Genomic DNA, 15805 nt, shown 5'->3' on the forward strand with positions numbered 1-15805 from the left:
GGAAAACAGTAGAGGGTGGTAGGAGAAGGGAACTGTCCATCTCATTTAACCAGACTCCCACCACTTTGCACTGTTCCTGACACCACACATCTACCTCTCCTGGCTGCACAATGGGACAGCATCAGGACGAGTCTGCCAGGAGGCAATGCCTAGCCCAAGATGTGGTGGCTAGGACACTTTGGGCATGATTACACAAGGTGTTTAGTGTGCAGTAAACTAATTTACTATGCAGTAAAGCATCATGGTCTGCATGTGTGCAGCAATTAGGCCAGCACAGACTAATTTACTTCGGCATAGGATAGTCCTGTCAGAACCAAGTACTATCTGATGGCAGAGTAAATTAGTGTGCTTAAAAAAACATACAGATAGTAACATCTGGATTAGTTTAGTCTGGCTCAAATTGAGCCACAGTATATTCAGTCACATTAATTGCACATGTAGATGTGCCCTTTGTCAGGAGATGGGAGGTGCAGGTTCATAATGCACTTTGGGTGAATAAATCCTCAAATCCAAGCCTCCTATTCCCTAGCCAAGTGACTTAAGCCCCAGCAACTGGGCTAAAGGAGGAGAGGGTTCTCATTTTCCCAGTCACTGGTTATGGTGTTCCAGAGACTTAGGTGCAGTTAATCTCCTCCTATGCTCATGTCCATAGGTAATGTCTAACAAAGGAGGTTGTTGCCTTTGAAAATCCATGCCTCTCTGAACCAGTTAGTCTCTAAGGTGGTATGTTGCCCTAAATTCTGTTCCTACCCAAGCAATCCTCTTTTAGCCAGAGTGGAGCTTTCTGAGCATGCTCAGAAGGATGAGTGTAGCTGTGCAGAGGTAAATTAGAAATAAAACTTGCAGAAGTGCCACAGATGGCACTTACATTGCTGCATGTGGGCAGATAAGTAAAACTTGGTCTAAGGGCCTTGTCACATCTTACACTGAAAGCTGCAACTAATGGTAATTGGTTTAATGTTGTTCATCTTAGCGGAGCAGTTACACCGTAAGGTGTAAATCCTGCTCTGACTGTCCTTCCCCTGCACGGCTGTGACTTCCCACGAGGAGCTTGGTGAGCAGGGGCAGGACTAGGAGCTAGGGGAAGGACCAACTCGCTGCTCCCACCAGGCAGAGCAACTGCTGCATCCCCAGAGCATCTGGTGGCTGAATTCTGGTGCCTCACACTGCTGTTCAGACTGGCTATAGTCTTGCCGGGCAGGAGGCACATCACCATGGCTACTGCACGCTCTGGGGCTGTGGTGCTTACTCTGCCCAAAGTGCCCAGGGAGTGAGGTACTGTGCCTGACCTTGCTGTGCACTGGCATCCTCACTTGCCTTGACTCAGGAGGGGCCACTGCATCCTGGGATGCTGGAAGACTTCAACTTTGGTGGAAGAGCTGTTGAGAAGGGCCACGCCTTAAAGAAACAGTAGCAAAATTAGACGGATTAGAGATAATCCTGCTCTGGAGTGGCATAACTTTAAAAGGAATAACAAGTGCTTTAAGCCATGTAAGAGGTGTTAACAGGCTACCTTTCCAGAGCTCCAGAAGCCACCTAAAATTATCGTGTAACAAGGTCCTCATAAAAATGAAGTGGGATTTGGCTGTAACATAATGCAAGTGATAAAATGATCAATTAGTAACTAAGAGTGCATCATCTTTATGTCAAAGAAAAGCATGTGCATTGTCCTTCCAGTGTAATTGGACATGGTTACTGACCTTTTGGTGTGTAATGATCTTAATGCTCCTGCTATGGACATAACCACCTTCTGATTAAAACATTAATTCCCTTAGTGCATGGACGTCAGGTCCAATGAAGTCCTGATGATTTCAGCACTAGGCAGAGCAAAACACCATCTTAATAATGCAAAATCAGAAGCAGCCAAGCATCTGACTGTGAGTACTGGTTTTAGATTCAATGTAAAATGTCTCAATTTGGTTTGTGATGCATCAGCTGAACCCAGCAGAGAGATCTCCTTGTTATGATGTACATGAGACAAGGATTTGACCCATAGGATGAGAATGGTTTTAGTCAGAGTCTCATTTCTTTGCTAGCTCCTCTGCACAGGATGATTTACACCAGAATCATGAGATATGTCAAGGACTAGGGATCTGAGGAAGACAAAGGGAAGTGCAGGTCCCTTCCTAAATGCAGAGGTAATTTAATTATGGATGGTGCTGAGAAGTCTGCAGCATTCTTCAAAAATAAAATCAGCTACCAGATGACAAACACAGATGGTAACAAGGACAGGGAAAGAAAGAAACAACCTAGTGTAGTGGAAGAACAGGTTGGGGATTACTTAGAGAAGTTAGATGTTTTCAGATCAGCATGGCCAGATGGGACACACCCTAGAGTACTGAAACAATTGAGGTTATTTCTAAGCTATTAGCCATCGTCTTTGAGAACTCTTGGTGGTTGGGTAAGATCCCAAATGACTGGAAAAGGACAAATATAGTGTCTACCTTTAAGAAAAGGAAAAAAAAGAATGATCTGGGAAGTTAGAGAACATTCAGCCTGAGCTCAAAGCCAGGAAAGAACATGGAGTAGGTCTGTTTCTTAGTACCTGGAGGAAAAGAAGGTGATCAGGAACATGGATTCCTCCACAATAAGTCATGCCTGAACAATTTGATTTTCTTCTAATGACAAGGTGGATGAGGGGAGCAGTGGATGTGATGCCTTGACTTTAGCAAAGCTTTTTACATGGTCTCCTACAATATTCCGATTAGCAAGCTAAGGAAATGGAGACTACCTGAAATTACTCTAAGATTGATATGTACATGGTTGGATCATCATGCTCCAAAGAGTAGTCATCAATGTCATTTAGTGGTTGGGAGGAGGTATCAAGTGAGGCTTTCCAGAGGTCTGTCCTGAATCTGGTACTTCATAATATCTTCATTCATGATTTAGAGGATGGGCTTGAATATGTACTTAGCAAATTTGCAGATGACCACAAGATGGATGGTGCTGAAGGGTAGGATTCGGAATTGGAATGAGTCTAATAAACTGGATACTGATCCAAAATAAATTGAATGAGTTTTTGTGAGGACAAGTTCACAGTCTTGCATTTGTGACAGTATAATATCATGCACAAATACAGACTGGAGAATGACTAGTTAGATATAAAATGACATGGGTGTCAGAGTCGACTGTAAACTGTGTGTAAGGGAAGACTTGTTGCAATGAAAGCCAGTAGAATACTTGGCTGTATTAACTAAATTGTTGCTTGAGAGTCAAAAGAAGTGATTCATCTGCTCTATTCAGCACTAGTGAGGTTTCCCCTAGAAAAATGAGTCCAGAAATGTTTGGACAAATTAGATAGAGTCCAACAGAGAGGAGCAAAAATGATAAGAGGCCTGGGAAACATGACTGATGAGGAAAGACTAAAATCCCTGGGATTATTTAGCCTGGAGAAGAAAAGACTGAGGTGAGATTTTATGTAGTTATACAGATCATGATGATAGACATTTCTGTGTGGCCCCAGGGGATAGGACAAGGAGAAGAGGTCTTAAATGGCAGCAAGGGAGATTTAGTTTGGCTACTAGGAAGAACTTTTACACTTTGACGATGGTTCAGTATTGGAACAGATACCTGAAGTGGTTGTGGAATCTCCCTCCTTGGAACTGGGTAAAAGCAAGTTAGACAGATACTTGACTTGGGAATGATCCTGCCTGGAGCAGGGGTTTGGATTAGATGTGAATTCCTCAGGTTCTTCCCAACCCTACTTTTCCATGATTCTGTTATTCTAGTTCCTTCTCAGCTTAAATGTCCCCAAGTGGCTGCATATATTTCATTCAATTATCTTTCAGTCTGTCATGAAACAAATGGAGAGCATCCTAGAGGCACCATTGCTCTCAGAGGATCCCATGGAAAGGCTGGAAAAGATCATGAATGCTATAAGAAGTCATGGCAACTCTACCTATCTGGAGGTGGTGTTCCACACTACTGTCATACTAAGCCTGTCCCAGAGGCCCATCACCCAAGTCTTCAGATCCATCTGCTTTGAGCCAAGTACAGTTAAGGTAAATCACAAACTGGACTTGAAAATTTCAAGATTTATAAATAGCCATCAACACCAGGAGCTTTGTGATATTCAAGCTCTACCCATCATATGTACCCTTGGCCCCAATCCTAGCCACACTCAGGAAGCATTCTGGTCCCCAAGACAAATTAGAGCAGCTTTTTAAAGCCTTGGCACTTGTGGATGTGCACGTGGATTCTACCATAGACTTTAAATAATCCCACCACTTCTCATCACCCTTGTCTTCCCTTTTTGACTATGTGTTTTCTTTCCATAACTGTAAGTCAGAGACTTGGGATTTTTTAAATTTCTAGACTGTAAAACCACTGTTCATATTTTTCCCCACTTCCACCTTGAAAAGGACAATCCCAAGGCCATCAGGGGGTGCATCTGTATGCACATTGCAGCTATACATGCATTAATGCACCTTTGCTACTGCACATTAAGGTTAGTACCTGTAATATGAGGTACTTTAGAACAGCTTTTGCCATGGTGTGCTAACGTGCAGTAGAATTAGTCTACTGTGCATTAAATGTCTTGTGTAGATGTGCCCAGTATCCCTTATTCTGCGGAATCTACATGAAAATATTATTCATAGATTTTAAGGCAGGAACCAAACATTGTAGCTATCTAGTTTAATGTCCTGCATCACTCAAACTGGGGGAATGCCACCCAGTTACTAGGGCTGTGCAAAGCTTCGAATTGCAATTCAGATTCAAAGATAATTCGAGAGATTCAGAGGCTGAATCTACAAATCTGAATCCAATCGCTAGAAGCTTTAGGCTGTCTCAGTCGATTCGGAGCTTCTGAATCTATTCAGAAAAGTTTCAGCGATTCGCAGATTCGGCCATAGGGTATAATGGGGATTCAATGAAATAGCTATAACTTTGTTGTTTTTTGGCTGATTCAGATTAAACTTGCAGGGTTGGTAGCCTGTTCCCTTTCCTTGCACTGTTATCGGCCTCCTGCAGCCTGGCGGCAGGAGATGGGGAGAGCCTGGGCTGCACTCCCAGCTGCTGCTGGGAGCAGAGCCCTGGTTCTCCCCTGTCTCTCACCACCTCGCTGCTGGCTGCTTCAAAACGTTTCAGAACTTTCAAAACATTTCAACTAGCCTCATTTTGTTTTGAGGCTGTTTGAAGCCCTTCATTTTGATTCAATGTCACTGTTTCAAGCTTGGAATGAGTCAAACCAGTGTTGAGTTGAATCAGCCAGTGAAATTTCACACAGCCCTAGTGTCTAGTATTTAAAAGAATAATGAGATTGGCCCTGATGAAAGCTCCTTGGTGCAGTGTTACAGGCTAGTTTTGCTTCTTAATCACCTGCTATCATGCTGTTATGTACTCAGAAAGGCAACTTTGCTTTCATTTGGCACTTGATGAACCTTGGGCTGAGCTAGGTTCTACTGCCAGCTCTGCCACATACTGTTTCTATTACTTTGGGCAAGTGACTGAACCTTTCTTGTCCCCTGGTTTCTGCTCCCATTTCTTGTCTGCATATTCTGGACGTTCCCTGGGGCAGGGATATATCACGGTAGGTCTGGTCACCTTTACACGTGATGGTGTCCCATTCCTCTCCCTCCACTGTGAGTCTACACTGTCCATTTTTGCTCAGGACAGGAGCAGGAGACAACCTGGATCAGTCCTGGATCAGTTCCAGCACAGACACAGTGACCTACTCCTGTCCTGAGCAATAACCATGCACCCTAACTGCTATGGTAGAGGTGTAACACTGGTTTTTGGTTGTTTGTTTGTTTTTTGCAAGGACACATATCTTCCCACCATGCCAGATGACCGCTTCTCTGATATGAAGAACTGGAAAATGGATAACATAAAGAGGATATGGAGTAAGTGTCAGGGAAATAATTCACTAGTGTTTCTTGGGTGCTGGCAAGCACGCCATTCTCATAACATGAGGGGTGCTTACTTGAAGACCTTCCATTTCCCTTATCCCTACAGATGTATTCCCAAAAGAGGCCCCTTTGCAACCTCCCTCCTCCCAAGACCTCCATGAGCACCATAGTAGAGGTGTGTTTGGGAATACGCTGTGTGACACACAGGAGTGAGGCAGATCCCTGCACCAGTCACACTTCAGTTGGACCAAGTGTCCAGTTACTAAGGATTCATTCCATGATGTTATTTATTTTATGGAGAGGAAGAGGTACACCCACAAACTGCCCCTTCAGGTGGTGTTGATGGGGCCACCCTGAAAACCCCAGCAGAGTTGCCCACATACTTTCACCACTTCTCTGTTGGTGACCGGGTAATCTAATTTCTTTTTCACATGCAGGTTGCAAGTGTGGACAGCTCTGGTGCATTGATATGGTAAGTGGCCATTAGATGCCATCACGGATTCTTGTTACATCTCCTTGTCTTTAGACTATATATTCAAACACAAGGGCAGCAGGGGCAACTGGGGCCATCAAGTCCAGTCCTCTGGGCTGGAAGCTGACAGGAATCCACCTGAAACAGCGAAGAGCCTTGCCCCACTCAGCTGACTGGGACTCTGTTCTAGATCCTCAACTGTTCTGGTGATTAAGAGCCTCACATTTTCCAGCCTAAGTTTATTGTTGGCCAGTTCACCCACACTTGCTCTTGTGCCATCATTGCTTGTAGCTCCACTAAGTCTCCTGCCTCCCTGGTGCTAGTCTCCCCTGATGCATTTACTATCAGCAGTCAGATTCCTCTCAGCCTTTACTTTTCCAGGCTCGATAAGTCCAGCTCCTCCAATCTCATTTCATCTCATGGGCTATCCATTTTCCTAAGCATTTTAGAGCCCCTTTCTGCACCTGCCTTACTTTGAAATTGAAAGTTGCTCTCATGGGTCTCTATCAGGGCAGACTGGCTTGCCATGAGCACAGAGGCTCTCAGGCCCAGGCTGATGTCACATATGATCCACCCTCCATAGAAATAGAAGGTGAGATTCAGAATGATAAAATCATAGGAAGTTAGGGTCAGAATCATAGAAAGTTAGGGTTGGAAGGGAACACAGGAGATCACATCTAGTCCAACTCCCTGCTCAAAGTAGAACCAGCCCCAACTGCATCATCCCAGCCAAAACTTTGTCGAGCTAGGTCTTCAAAACCCCCAAGGATGGAAAGTCCAACATCTCTCTGGGTAACCTGTACCAGTGTTTTAGATTTCATAGATTTCATAGACATCAGGGCTGGAAGGGACCTCGGAAGATCATCGAGTCCAGCCCCCTGCCCAAAGGGCAGGAAGTCAGTTCCCTTGCTGAAACTGGAGACCCTTGCTTCTTGTTCTGTCATCTTCCACCACTGAGAACAGTCCAGATCCAACCTCTTTGAAACCCCCATGCAGGGAGTTGAAGGCTGTTATTAAATCCCTCCTCAGCTTCTCCAGACTAAATGAGCCCAGTTCCCACAGCTTGTCTTCACAAATTATGTCCCCAGTTCCCAAAGGATTTCATTGCCCTCTGCTCGACTCTCTCCCAACCTGTCCATATTGTTTTTATAGAGGGGGGATGGAACAAAAGTGAACACAGGGCTCCAGATGTGGCCTCCCCAGTGCTGAACAGAGGGGAAGAATTACTCCCCTCTATCTGCTGGCAGCACTCCTACCAATGCAGCTCAGGATGCCGTTAGCCTTCTTGGCAAAAAGGGCACACTGCTGGCTCCTGTTCAGCTTATTGTCCACTGTCACTTCCAGGTCCTTTTCTGCACAGCTGCTTCCCAGAAAGTCACCCCCAGCCTGTCCTGGTGCATGGGATTGTTCCCTCCTAAGGTGCAAGGGATAGATTCATGCAATCCATACTAAAATTGTACCTAACCCCTCCTGTATCTCACCCAGACCTCATGTTTTGATAGAGAAAACTTCAGTGCTGGTCTTCCAAGTGGTTTCCAAGCTCCAGAATGAACAACTGTTCCTGTATGTAGCTTTGACCCAGAAGCACAGCAGAGCTTTAAGCAATGACCGAATGTGGGACCTCCACATCTGAGAGCAGGGGCACCTATTGCCTGAGCTGAAAAGCCAGTTTTTGACACGTCTGTTTATAACTGGTCACCCATTGTGTGTGTCGACAGCTACTGAACAGAATGGTACATTGAGTGGCCAAGACCAGCAGCTTTTCTACTTTCTGTATGTACAGACTACTAATAGCCCTCCAAATTTCTTGAGAAGCACAATGCACCCTTAATGCACAGCCGGGGCCCTACGTCCAGAAAGTAGAGAACCTGCTGGTCTTGGCATTCTTTGCAGCATCCACCCCTCCTTTCTTGCTTCTCCTGGCTTTGTTTGCATATGTTTGGGTGCACTCTTTTAAGACATGCCCCTTCTCTCCACATAAGTAGCAGCAATAGTCCTGCTTGCTGTCCTGAGCCCCGTGGCCAGATTCCTTGCACATCACACAGAGCTTGGTCATGGACAGTGCAATGAGATGGCCCTGCTCTCCACACTTGTCGCAGAGCTTGGGCTGTCCCAGGTGGTAGACATTGCCCCCATGGGGGCCAAGGGTGAAGGTGGGGGGGAGGTGTTGTACCCCACCTAGAATCCCAAGTCCACTTTTCAGTGTTACCTTAGTTCTCCAGTCCCCATTCAGATCTTAAATTCATTCCATTTCCCCTAATTTTTCACAATATCTATTCAGCCAGAAAGTCAGGTCCTCTTGCTTTATCTGAGCTGAGTACATTTGGATTGTAACCAGCTTTTCTGCTCTCCTTCTTCCACCCAGAAACTCAAATCATTTCAGCCAGCGGTTGTCCTTAGCTGTTTCCAGCAGCTGCCAGAACTCTGTTCTGTTCCTTGGCTGACATGCCTAGGCCCTGCCCCTCAACCAGAAGGATCAATGAGAATACCACCTGAGCCCCTGTGCCCCGCATCCTTGCACCCAGAGCCCTGTAGTCACTTTGATCTGCTCAGGGTCACCCCTGGCAGCAGCAGTGGTGCCCACATTGAAGAGCAGCATGGGATAGTAGTCAGAGGGCCAGATGAACTACGTGAAGGGTGGTTACTAAGAGGATGGAGCTGAACTGTTCTCAGTGTTGGCAAATGACAGAACAAGGAGCAATGGGCTGAAGCTGCAGCAAGAGAAGTTGAAGTTGGATATTAAGAACAACTTTCTCATGAGGAGGGTGGTAAAGCACTGGAGCAGGTTATCCAGAGAGGTTGTGGAATCTCCATCCTTGGAGGTTTTTAAGACCTAGCATGACAAAGCCCTGGCTGGGATGATGTAGTTGGGGCTGGTCCTGCTTGGAGCAGGTGTTAGACTAGATGTGACCTCCTGAGGTCCCTTCCAACCCTCATTTTCAATTCTATGTCTTGGAAATTCCCCTGTGAAATCTCAGCTCTGGGCTCTAGGAAAGCAGCAGTTTTCTTGAGACAGCAGGTCAGGCCCGCAGAAGGGAGTCTCCAACCACCATTAACAGTCACTTCCTCTTGGTGGCAGTGGTCTCAATCCTTCCAACTTGGGAGATGTCTGGCCCAGCCTTCTCCACCAGTGAAATGTGCTCTTCCTCCCCAGTCTCTAAGGCTTCATATCTTTTCTTCAGGCAAACCACTGCAAGTGGAGATTAGGACTTCTACTTGCTGCCAGAGGTTACAAGCTTCCACTTTCCACCTTCCTGGGAGTCCACATCCTTTTTCTTCTCTGAAGCTGCCTCTGGCAGTCCTTCTTCCACAGTCCTAGGGGTCTCCTCCAGCATTGAATCAATGAAGTCCTCATGGCAGAGGATGCTTCAGAGCCTTACCACCTCCTCCTGTATCTCTCTTGCCTCCTGGCTGAGGGACACCACCAGAAGGCACCACGCACATCACAGGCACTCCCCCACCTGACTGTCACTAGAAGGAACCTGGAAGCTGCAGTCTCCACATGCCCCTCTCTCCAAGTAGACCTTCCCTAGGAAACTCCCCTGTAAGCTGTCCTGTTCAGTGCTCCTTGGTCCTGGAAGTTTCCCTTTTCCCTGCTTCCTCTCACCAAGCTTACGGTGAAGGAAGAGAGAGTTTCCAGGCAACCCCATAGCAAACTCCCTTTGGGACTCTAGTTAAGCAAGGGGCTTAAGTGAAGGTCTAGCTCCTGTTTTACCTACTTACACTAAATATAGGTAGGTTAGGTACTCTTAATGAAAGAAACAGCTTACCTTAAAGTCTCCCCTTCATAGAGTGCTGCAGCAAACTGACCTGTGAACTGACTTGCAAACTGGGCTATTTTCTCTGGGAATCTCCCTTATACCCTGCTGGGCCTGACTCCACCCCCTCATTAGGGCATTTCTCCTAACAAGCAATCACCCAGCTAGCAGCACTCTCAGTTGCTCAGAGAAACCCTAACAAGCAATCACCCAGCAAACACTCAGCTAGCAGCACTCTCAGTTGCTCAGAGAAAATGCCCCTAACACACATAATTTTGCCAGCTGTTTCATTTCAACACTGTTTCAACTCATTTCAAGCTCAAAACAGCAGAACTGTGAAAAAACAAAAGGCTTTGAAACAGCCTCAAAATGAAACAAGGGCAGTCAAAACATTTCAAAAGTTTTGAAACATTTAGAGTTTTGAAGCTGAAGCTGGGCTTGCCTGCAGAGAAACACAAAGTAAGGAGAGGGAGGGGGAGGAGGGGGGAAGGACGGCTCTCATATTGACTGTGTAGCTGACCAGTGACTGTGATCATTCCCTGAGGTTCCTTCCAATTCAAGTGCTTTGGGGGAGGGATGGAGAAGCAGCATAAAAGGCAACATTGTTTGAACTGAGCTGCTTTCTGCCTTGAGGTCTGATGGTTACTGAGCTGTGTCTTCCAGCAGCTCAGCATCATCAGACAACAAAATCTACCATTTATTTCTTACTTTCTAGCTTCTTGCTAGCAAGTGGGATTTATCAATACCTTTTGCTTTCTATACCCTTTTATTTTAATATTATATTCATTCATTCCTTTCAGTTTATTCCTCCCCCAAAATCCTCTTTTTGTTTTTGTTAGGCTATTTTGAATCTTTTCCCCCAGAAAAGAAATCTGAGCTTTCTCTCAGTGTGCATTCCATTCCTTTGCAGGCAAGCACAGTATCTATTGCACATTATAATATAGAATTTATTCAGGAACACATACTACGTACATTTATATATTTTATTTATTACATAAATACATGCATACATTACATAAATACACATACATACAATTATCTTATCTACATATGTTACATAAATCAGATTAGATTAGATTAGATTAGATTAGATTAGATTAGATTAGATTAGATTAGAGGAAAAAAAACACATTTTCCAGCACACCAAGGCAAAGACACTGTGAAACACACCATGAAGAGTGCTGGAAAGGCAGCTGGCAAGCCTTCTGGGAGGGGCAGAAGAGTGGGTAGAAGGAGATGTGTAAGTTCCCCTCCACAACACTCCTCCCCTTGAGATGCAGCCTCATGCCTGCTACAACAAGCAGGCATGAGGCTTCCAGTTCTACAGGCAGCAATGAGAGGGGAACAGTGCTACTGCCTGTGCCTGAGTCTGCATTCCCTCCAGGAGCACCAGCCATAACTCCTCACCAGCACCAGATGACACTCTCCTCCACCCCCAATTCACTTCCTATGCTAAGCCTTCCAGTGCCAGAGGATGAGCTGGAGCTGCATCTGGATCTGAGTGCCATAGCAAGGGAAATTCTGGAGAAGGAGGGGGAATCCTTTGAGTTTGTGCTCCACACCCCTCAACGTTGCCCTGCAGCCAGGTCTCCTTCCCCAGAAGGCACTTCACAGGAGGTTGCGGTAGAGGGTGTGGAGGCAAGCGACTCAGCTGAGTCCACTCCTCATCTTGCTGTGCCTCTGCCTGCTGAGGAGGGGGAAATTGCAGCATCCGCACATGCACCCACACCCCAGAAGTGAGCCAAAACTGCTGAGTAAAAACCAGCTAAGGCAAGGGAGCAAAACACATAAGCAGCACGGGGATGTTTATACATCTCTGCAGGCACCACCCCCTTGCCCTTGCTCCTCCTCAGCCTTGTACCAGCAGGAGCATGCCCAAAAAGAAGTCTCCTTCTTGCTCCAAAGCCCCCGCTCCAGGCAGAAGCAAGCCACTCTGGAACAGTGGGGGAAGGGCAGAAAGAAAGGCGGGACACATTGCAAAGGCAAGCGAGATCACCCAGAGCATTGGGGAGATGCTTTCTGTGGATGGCCAGCTCTTCTCCTTAGTTGAGTGGCCAAGGTTCAGGAAACTCATGGCGCTCATGGCCCATCATACCAAGTGCCCACACACACCACTTAACGGTGGTGCCCTCCCTGTATGAGGCATGCAGGGAGTACTTTAGGGAGGAGGTGCACAAGGTACATCTGCAGGTGGCCTTACACTTCACCTCAGATGTCTGGAGCAGTCAGGATGGAGACCACGTCTTCCTCTCCCTCACAGGGCACTAGTGTGTCTAGGCAAGCTGTCAGTGGGCTATCCATCAAGTTGAGGTGATGGATGAGTCCCACATGGCAATAGAGATCATGAGGGCCATGAACCTCTTGGTGCAGGGGTGGCTCATCCACAGGTTCATGGCCACCAACAATAGGGCCAATATGCTCAAGGCGGTCCATGATGCCAATTTTGTTGGCATCCGCTGTGTGGCACACAAATTCCACCTCATTGTCAGGGACACCTTGGAGAGGGATAGGGCTGCCAGTGATGGTGCCAGCACCACCAGCAAGCTTATTTCCAAATTCAGGAAGGTGGCAGACTACTTCCACCGGAGCATCAAGTTGGGCACGATGTTGTGGGCCAAACAAGCAGAACTGAACATCCCACATTACAGAATCATGCAGCATGTGGAGACTCAGTGGAACTCCACATACCTAATGCTCAAGAGGCTGGTGAAACAGCAGAAGGTCATCCATGAGATGGCCTTGCTCATGTAGATTGGGGTCAGTGGCCCCCTTAACAGAGCTGAGCAAGGTACCATCTCCGAGGTTCTGGTGGTCCTGAAGTCCTTCCTCGAGGCCACCGAGACCCTCAGTGCTGGTGAGGCCCTCATTAGCCAGGTGATCCCTGTAGTGAGGGAACTTGAGAACCCAATGGAGAAGTTCCAGGGCATCAATGTTCCTGGCTGGGGCAAGCTGCTGTTATCAGATGTGTAGGCACTGGTGAGGGAGGTGAAGGAGGGAATCGGGAAGCAGCTTGATCCCTTGCAGGATATAATCTAATCTGATTTATGCACAGTCCACGTGCTGGCTGCCATGTGTGATCCAATGGCAAAGGGGAGCATATGCAGCAGCCAAACCCTGGATTGGCTGTCAATGTGGGCCAAAAGCATGGCTTCCATGGTTTGGTTCAGAGGCACCAGACCCCATCATCATGCAGGTAGTGCTCAGGCCTTGGTGGCTTCCTATCTCACTAAGAATGTGGAGCCACTGCTGTGTGACCCCTTCACCTACTGGGCAAACCAGAGCCAGATGTGGTCAGATCTGGCCATGGTTGCCTGGGAACAACTGTCCTATTCACTGACCAGTGTTCCGAGTGAGAGGGTGTGCAGCATCGTTGGGGATGCAGTGACACCCCACCGCACCTGCTTGGTGGAGCAGCTGATGTTCCTCAAGGTGAACCTCCTGATACTGGGATTCCCCAAGCTCCAGGTGCAGATGGAGTGAGTGCCACCCTCCTCACTCCATCCACACCTGCTTCCTTTTTTCATTTTTTTAAAACCAGAGCTGGAGGCAGCACTCACTGCATCACCAGCCAGCAGGGAAATAACATGCCCCTGCTGAGCTCCCGTGCCAGGATGAACTTGGAGGTATGGACTGGGGCTATGGGGGCAGGAGGCCCCAGGTCCTGGGTATGACCACTAAAGCTGCACCTTTCTAGGGTCAGGAGGCCTGGTGGGATTGCCAGTGGTGAAGCAGCCCCAGGAAATGCCAGGACCAAGGATGTCCGTGGTGAAAGGCAGATAGGAGGTGCCATAACCTCCAGGGAACACATGCATGCACAGTCCTGGCTGGGGAAAGCCCAGACCTGTCATGTCTTTGACAGGCCTGAGGCTTGCTGTTGCAGGGGAGTTGTGAGACTCCAGGCTAGATCAGCTTAGCTGCCTGGGATGCTCAACCTTTGTCAGGCTGCAAAACCATCTGTAGTTGGTGTGTCTGCTGTTGGAAGGAATAGTACAGGAAGCCAGAGGCTGGCATGCAATGCAGGCAAGAAAGCCAGTCAGTGAAAATGGAAATGGAGGCATCAAGGGCTGAAGGACAGGCTGGGGCTGGGGCTGGGGCTGGGGCTGGGGTGGGGAGGAGGGGTGAAGAGGGATGTAACAGTTCAGGTAAAAGTGGAGAGGTGCCTGGGGAGTCAGATGTCCGGCAGGTTGCAATGTGTCAGAATGCCACTGTCTATATGTAGTCCATGAGTTTCTGTACCTAGGAGGCTGATGAAGTGCTGTTCATAGGCTCGTCTGTGAAAAAAGTGGTTTGTAAATTCCCTTTGAACATCAGGCCTGAGAGATTGGAGACAGGTAGTGTTTTGTTCTTGTCTTTGATAGATTTCTGATGTGTGCTCATTATGGTGCATAGTTGTTGATTGGTGTTTCCTACGTGTTTTCGTTCAGGGCATGTATTGTATTGTGAAGATATCTCCATACTGGAGATATTGTTGGCAGGTTTTGCATGTCTTGTCATGGCGTGGCCTGGATCCATTCAGTGTGTTTTGGGCTGTAGGAAGTTGGCTTCTGGTAATGAGGTTTGTAAGGTTCTCCCCTCTTCCCCTTGCCACCAACACCACTGCCAAACAGGGGCAGCAGCTTCTTTGAGTCCAGGGCCCATGGAATGGGAGCGGGGGTGAAGCACGACATGGGCTGATTCGCCCCGGGCCCCGCACCCTGTTCAGGCTGCCTCTGTGTTTCACACAGCCCTAACAGCTCACCAAACACTCACTCAGCCAGCCCAACACACAGGCAGCCCTGACTCACTTATCTTCCCAGAGCAGGATCTGGTGCCTGGCTCCTCCTCCCCTTCACCCTCCTGCTCCCCACAAACTGTTTGCAAACTAGCCTGTTTGCTCTCCCTATTCACTTGCCCCATGATCAATGTTTTGATCTCATTTAAAATGCCCTGTTAAACTTTGGCAAAATTAAGTCACTCTTTCAAAATAATGTATTACTGTTGCATTTAGCATTTTCTGAGAGAAAAGTTGGGTTTTTTTGACCAGCTGTGATAAAAAATAATGTGCTTGAAGGCAACACCCGCAGGATTAGAACATGATTTTCATTATCTTAATCACAGGCCTCTGCCAGTTGACTTAGAGAAGAAATTATATGGCAGTGTTACAGTCATCCTAAGAGCTTCTTCTGCACTGTATGGCTCTGCTCTCCAGGCTAATGTGCTGCAGTCGCCATTCCTCCTGTTTGCCACTCTGAACATTTCTGCATTCTTCAGTGCCTGTTTCTTTCTCAGCATTACTGAACACAGCCGTTCTTCCAGTAGCTTAATGGAACACACAGCAATTTTTATTTTCTTTTTTAAAGACGTGTTTAATGTTGTCATTTTTCCCATGGGAACAGTGTGGATTACCCATGGAGGAGAAAACATGTTCCTGTGGCCATCCTGTTGGTGGGCTTAACCACAAACCTGTGGAAGGATTTGTTGAAGTGAACAGGTAAGTTTAAAATCACTGGATATAACCTAAAAGGAAAGCTATGAGGCAGTATCAACCAAAACCTCACACAGCTGCCTGGGAATTGTTTTTTGGGCTAGAAAACTGGACAAATGTTCTGAGTAGAATTCACTGGAAGTGATTTTTTTTTCCCCTTAAAAATTACCACACTATTTTCCTCCTTTTTCAGAGCCATGGACCCCTTTCATTGGCAACTGGGGAAGGTGAAGCCCTTAAAGAAGGCAGTTTTGGGGAAAGA

General features: G+C 47.1%; 1 protein-coding gene across 1 annotated transcript in view; it reads left to right on the forward strand.

Moving 5' to 3' along the window:
• LOC106722682 (E3 ubiquitin-protein ligase RNF213-like) overlaps nt 1-15805 on the forward strand; it is a 128320-nt gene that overhangs the window by 64099 nt on the left and 48416 nt on the right. Inside the window, exons 22-26 of the mRNA XM_014523918.2 lie at nt 1776-1877; nt 3789-4001; nt 5762-5843; nt 6287-6321; nt 15455-15549. Of these exons, the coding sequence (XP_014379404.2) occupies nt 1776-1877; nt 3789-4001; nt 5762-5843; nt 6287-6321; nt 15455-15549 (527 nt within the window). The remainder of the gene's footprint in view (nt 1-1775; nt 1878-3788; nt 4002-5761; nt 5844-6286; nt 6322-15454; nt 15550-15805) is intronic.

Source organism: Alligator sinensis, unplaced genomic scaffold (genome assembly GCF_000455745.1).
Source record: "Alligator sinensis unplaced genomic scaffold, ASM45574v1 scaffold364_1, whole genome shotgun sequence".
Lineage (NCBI taxonomy): Eukaryota > Metazoa > Chordata > Crocodylia > Alligatoridae > Alligator > Alligator sinensis.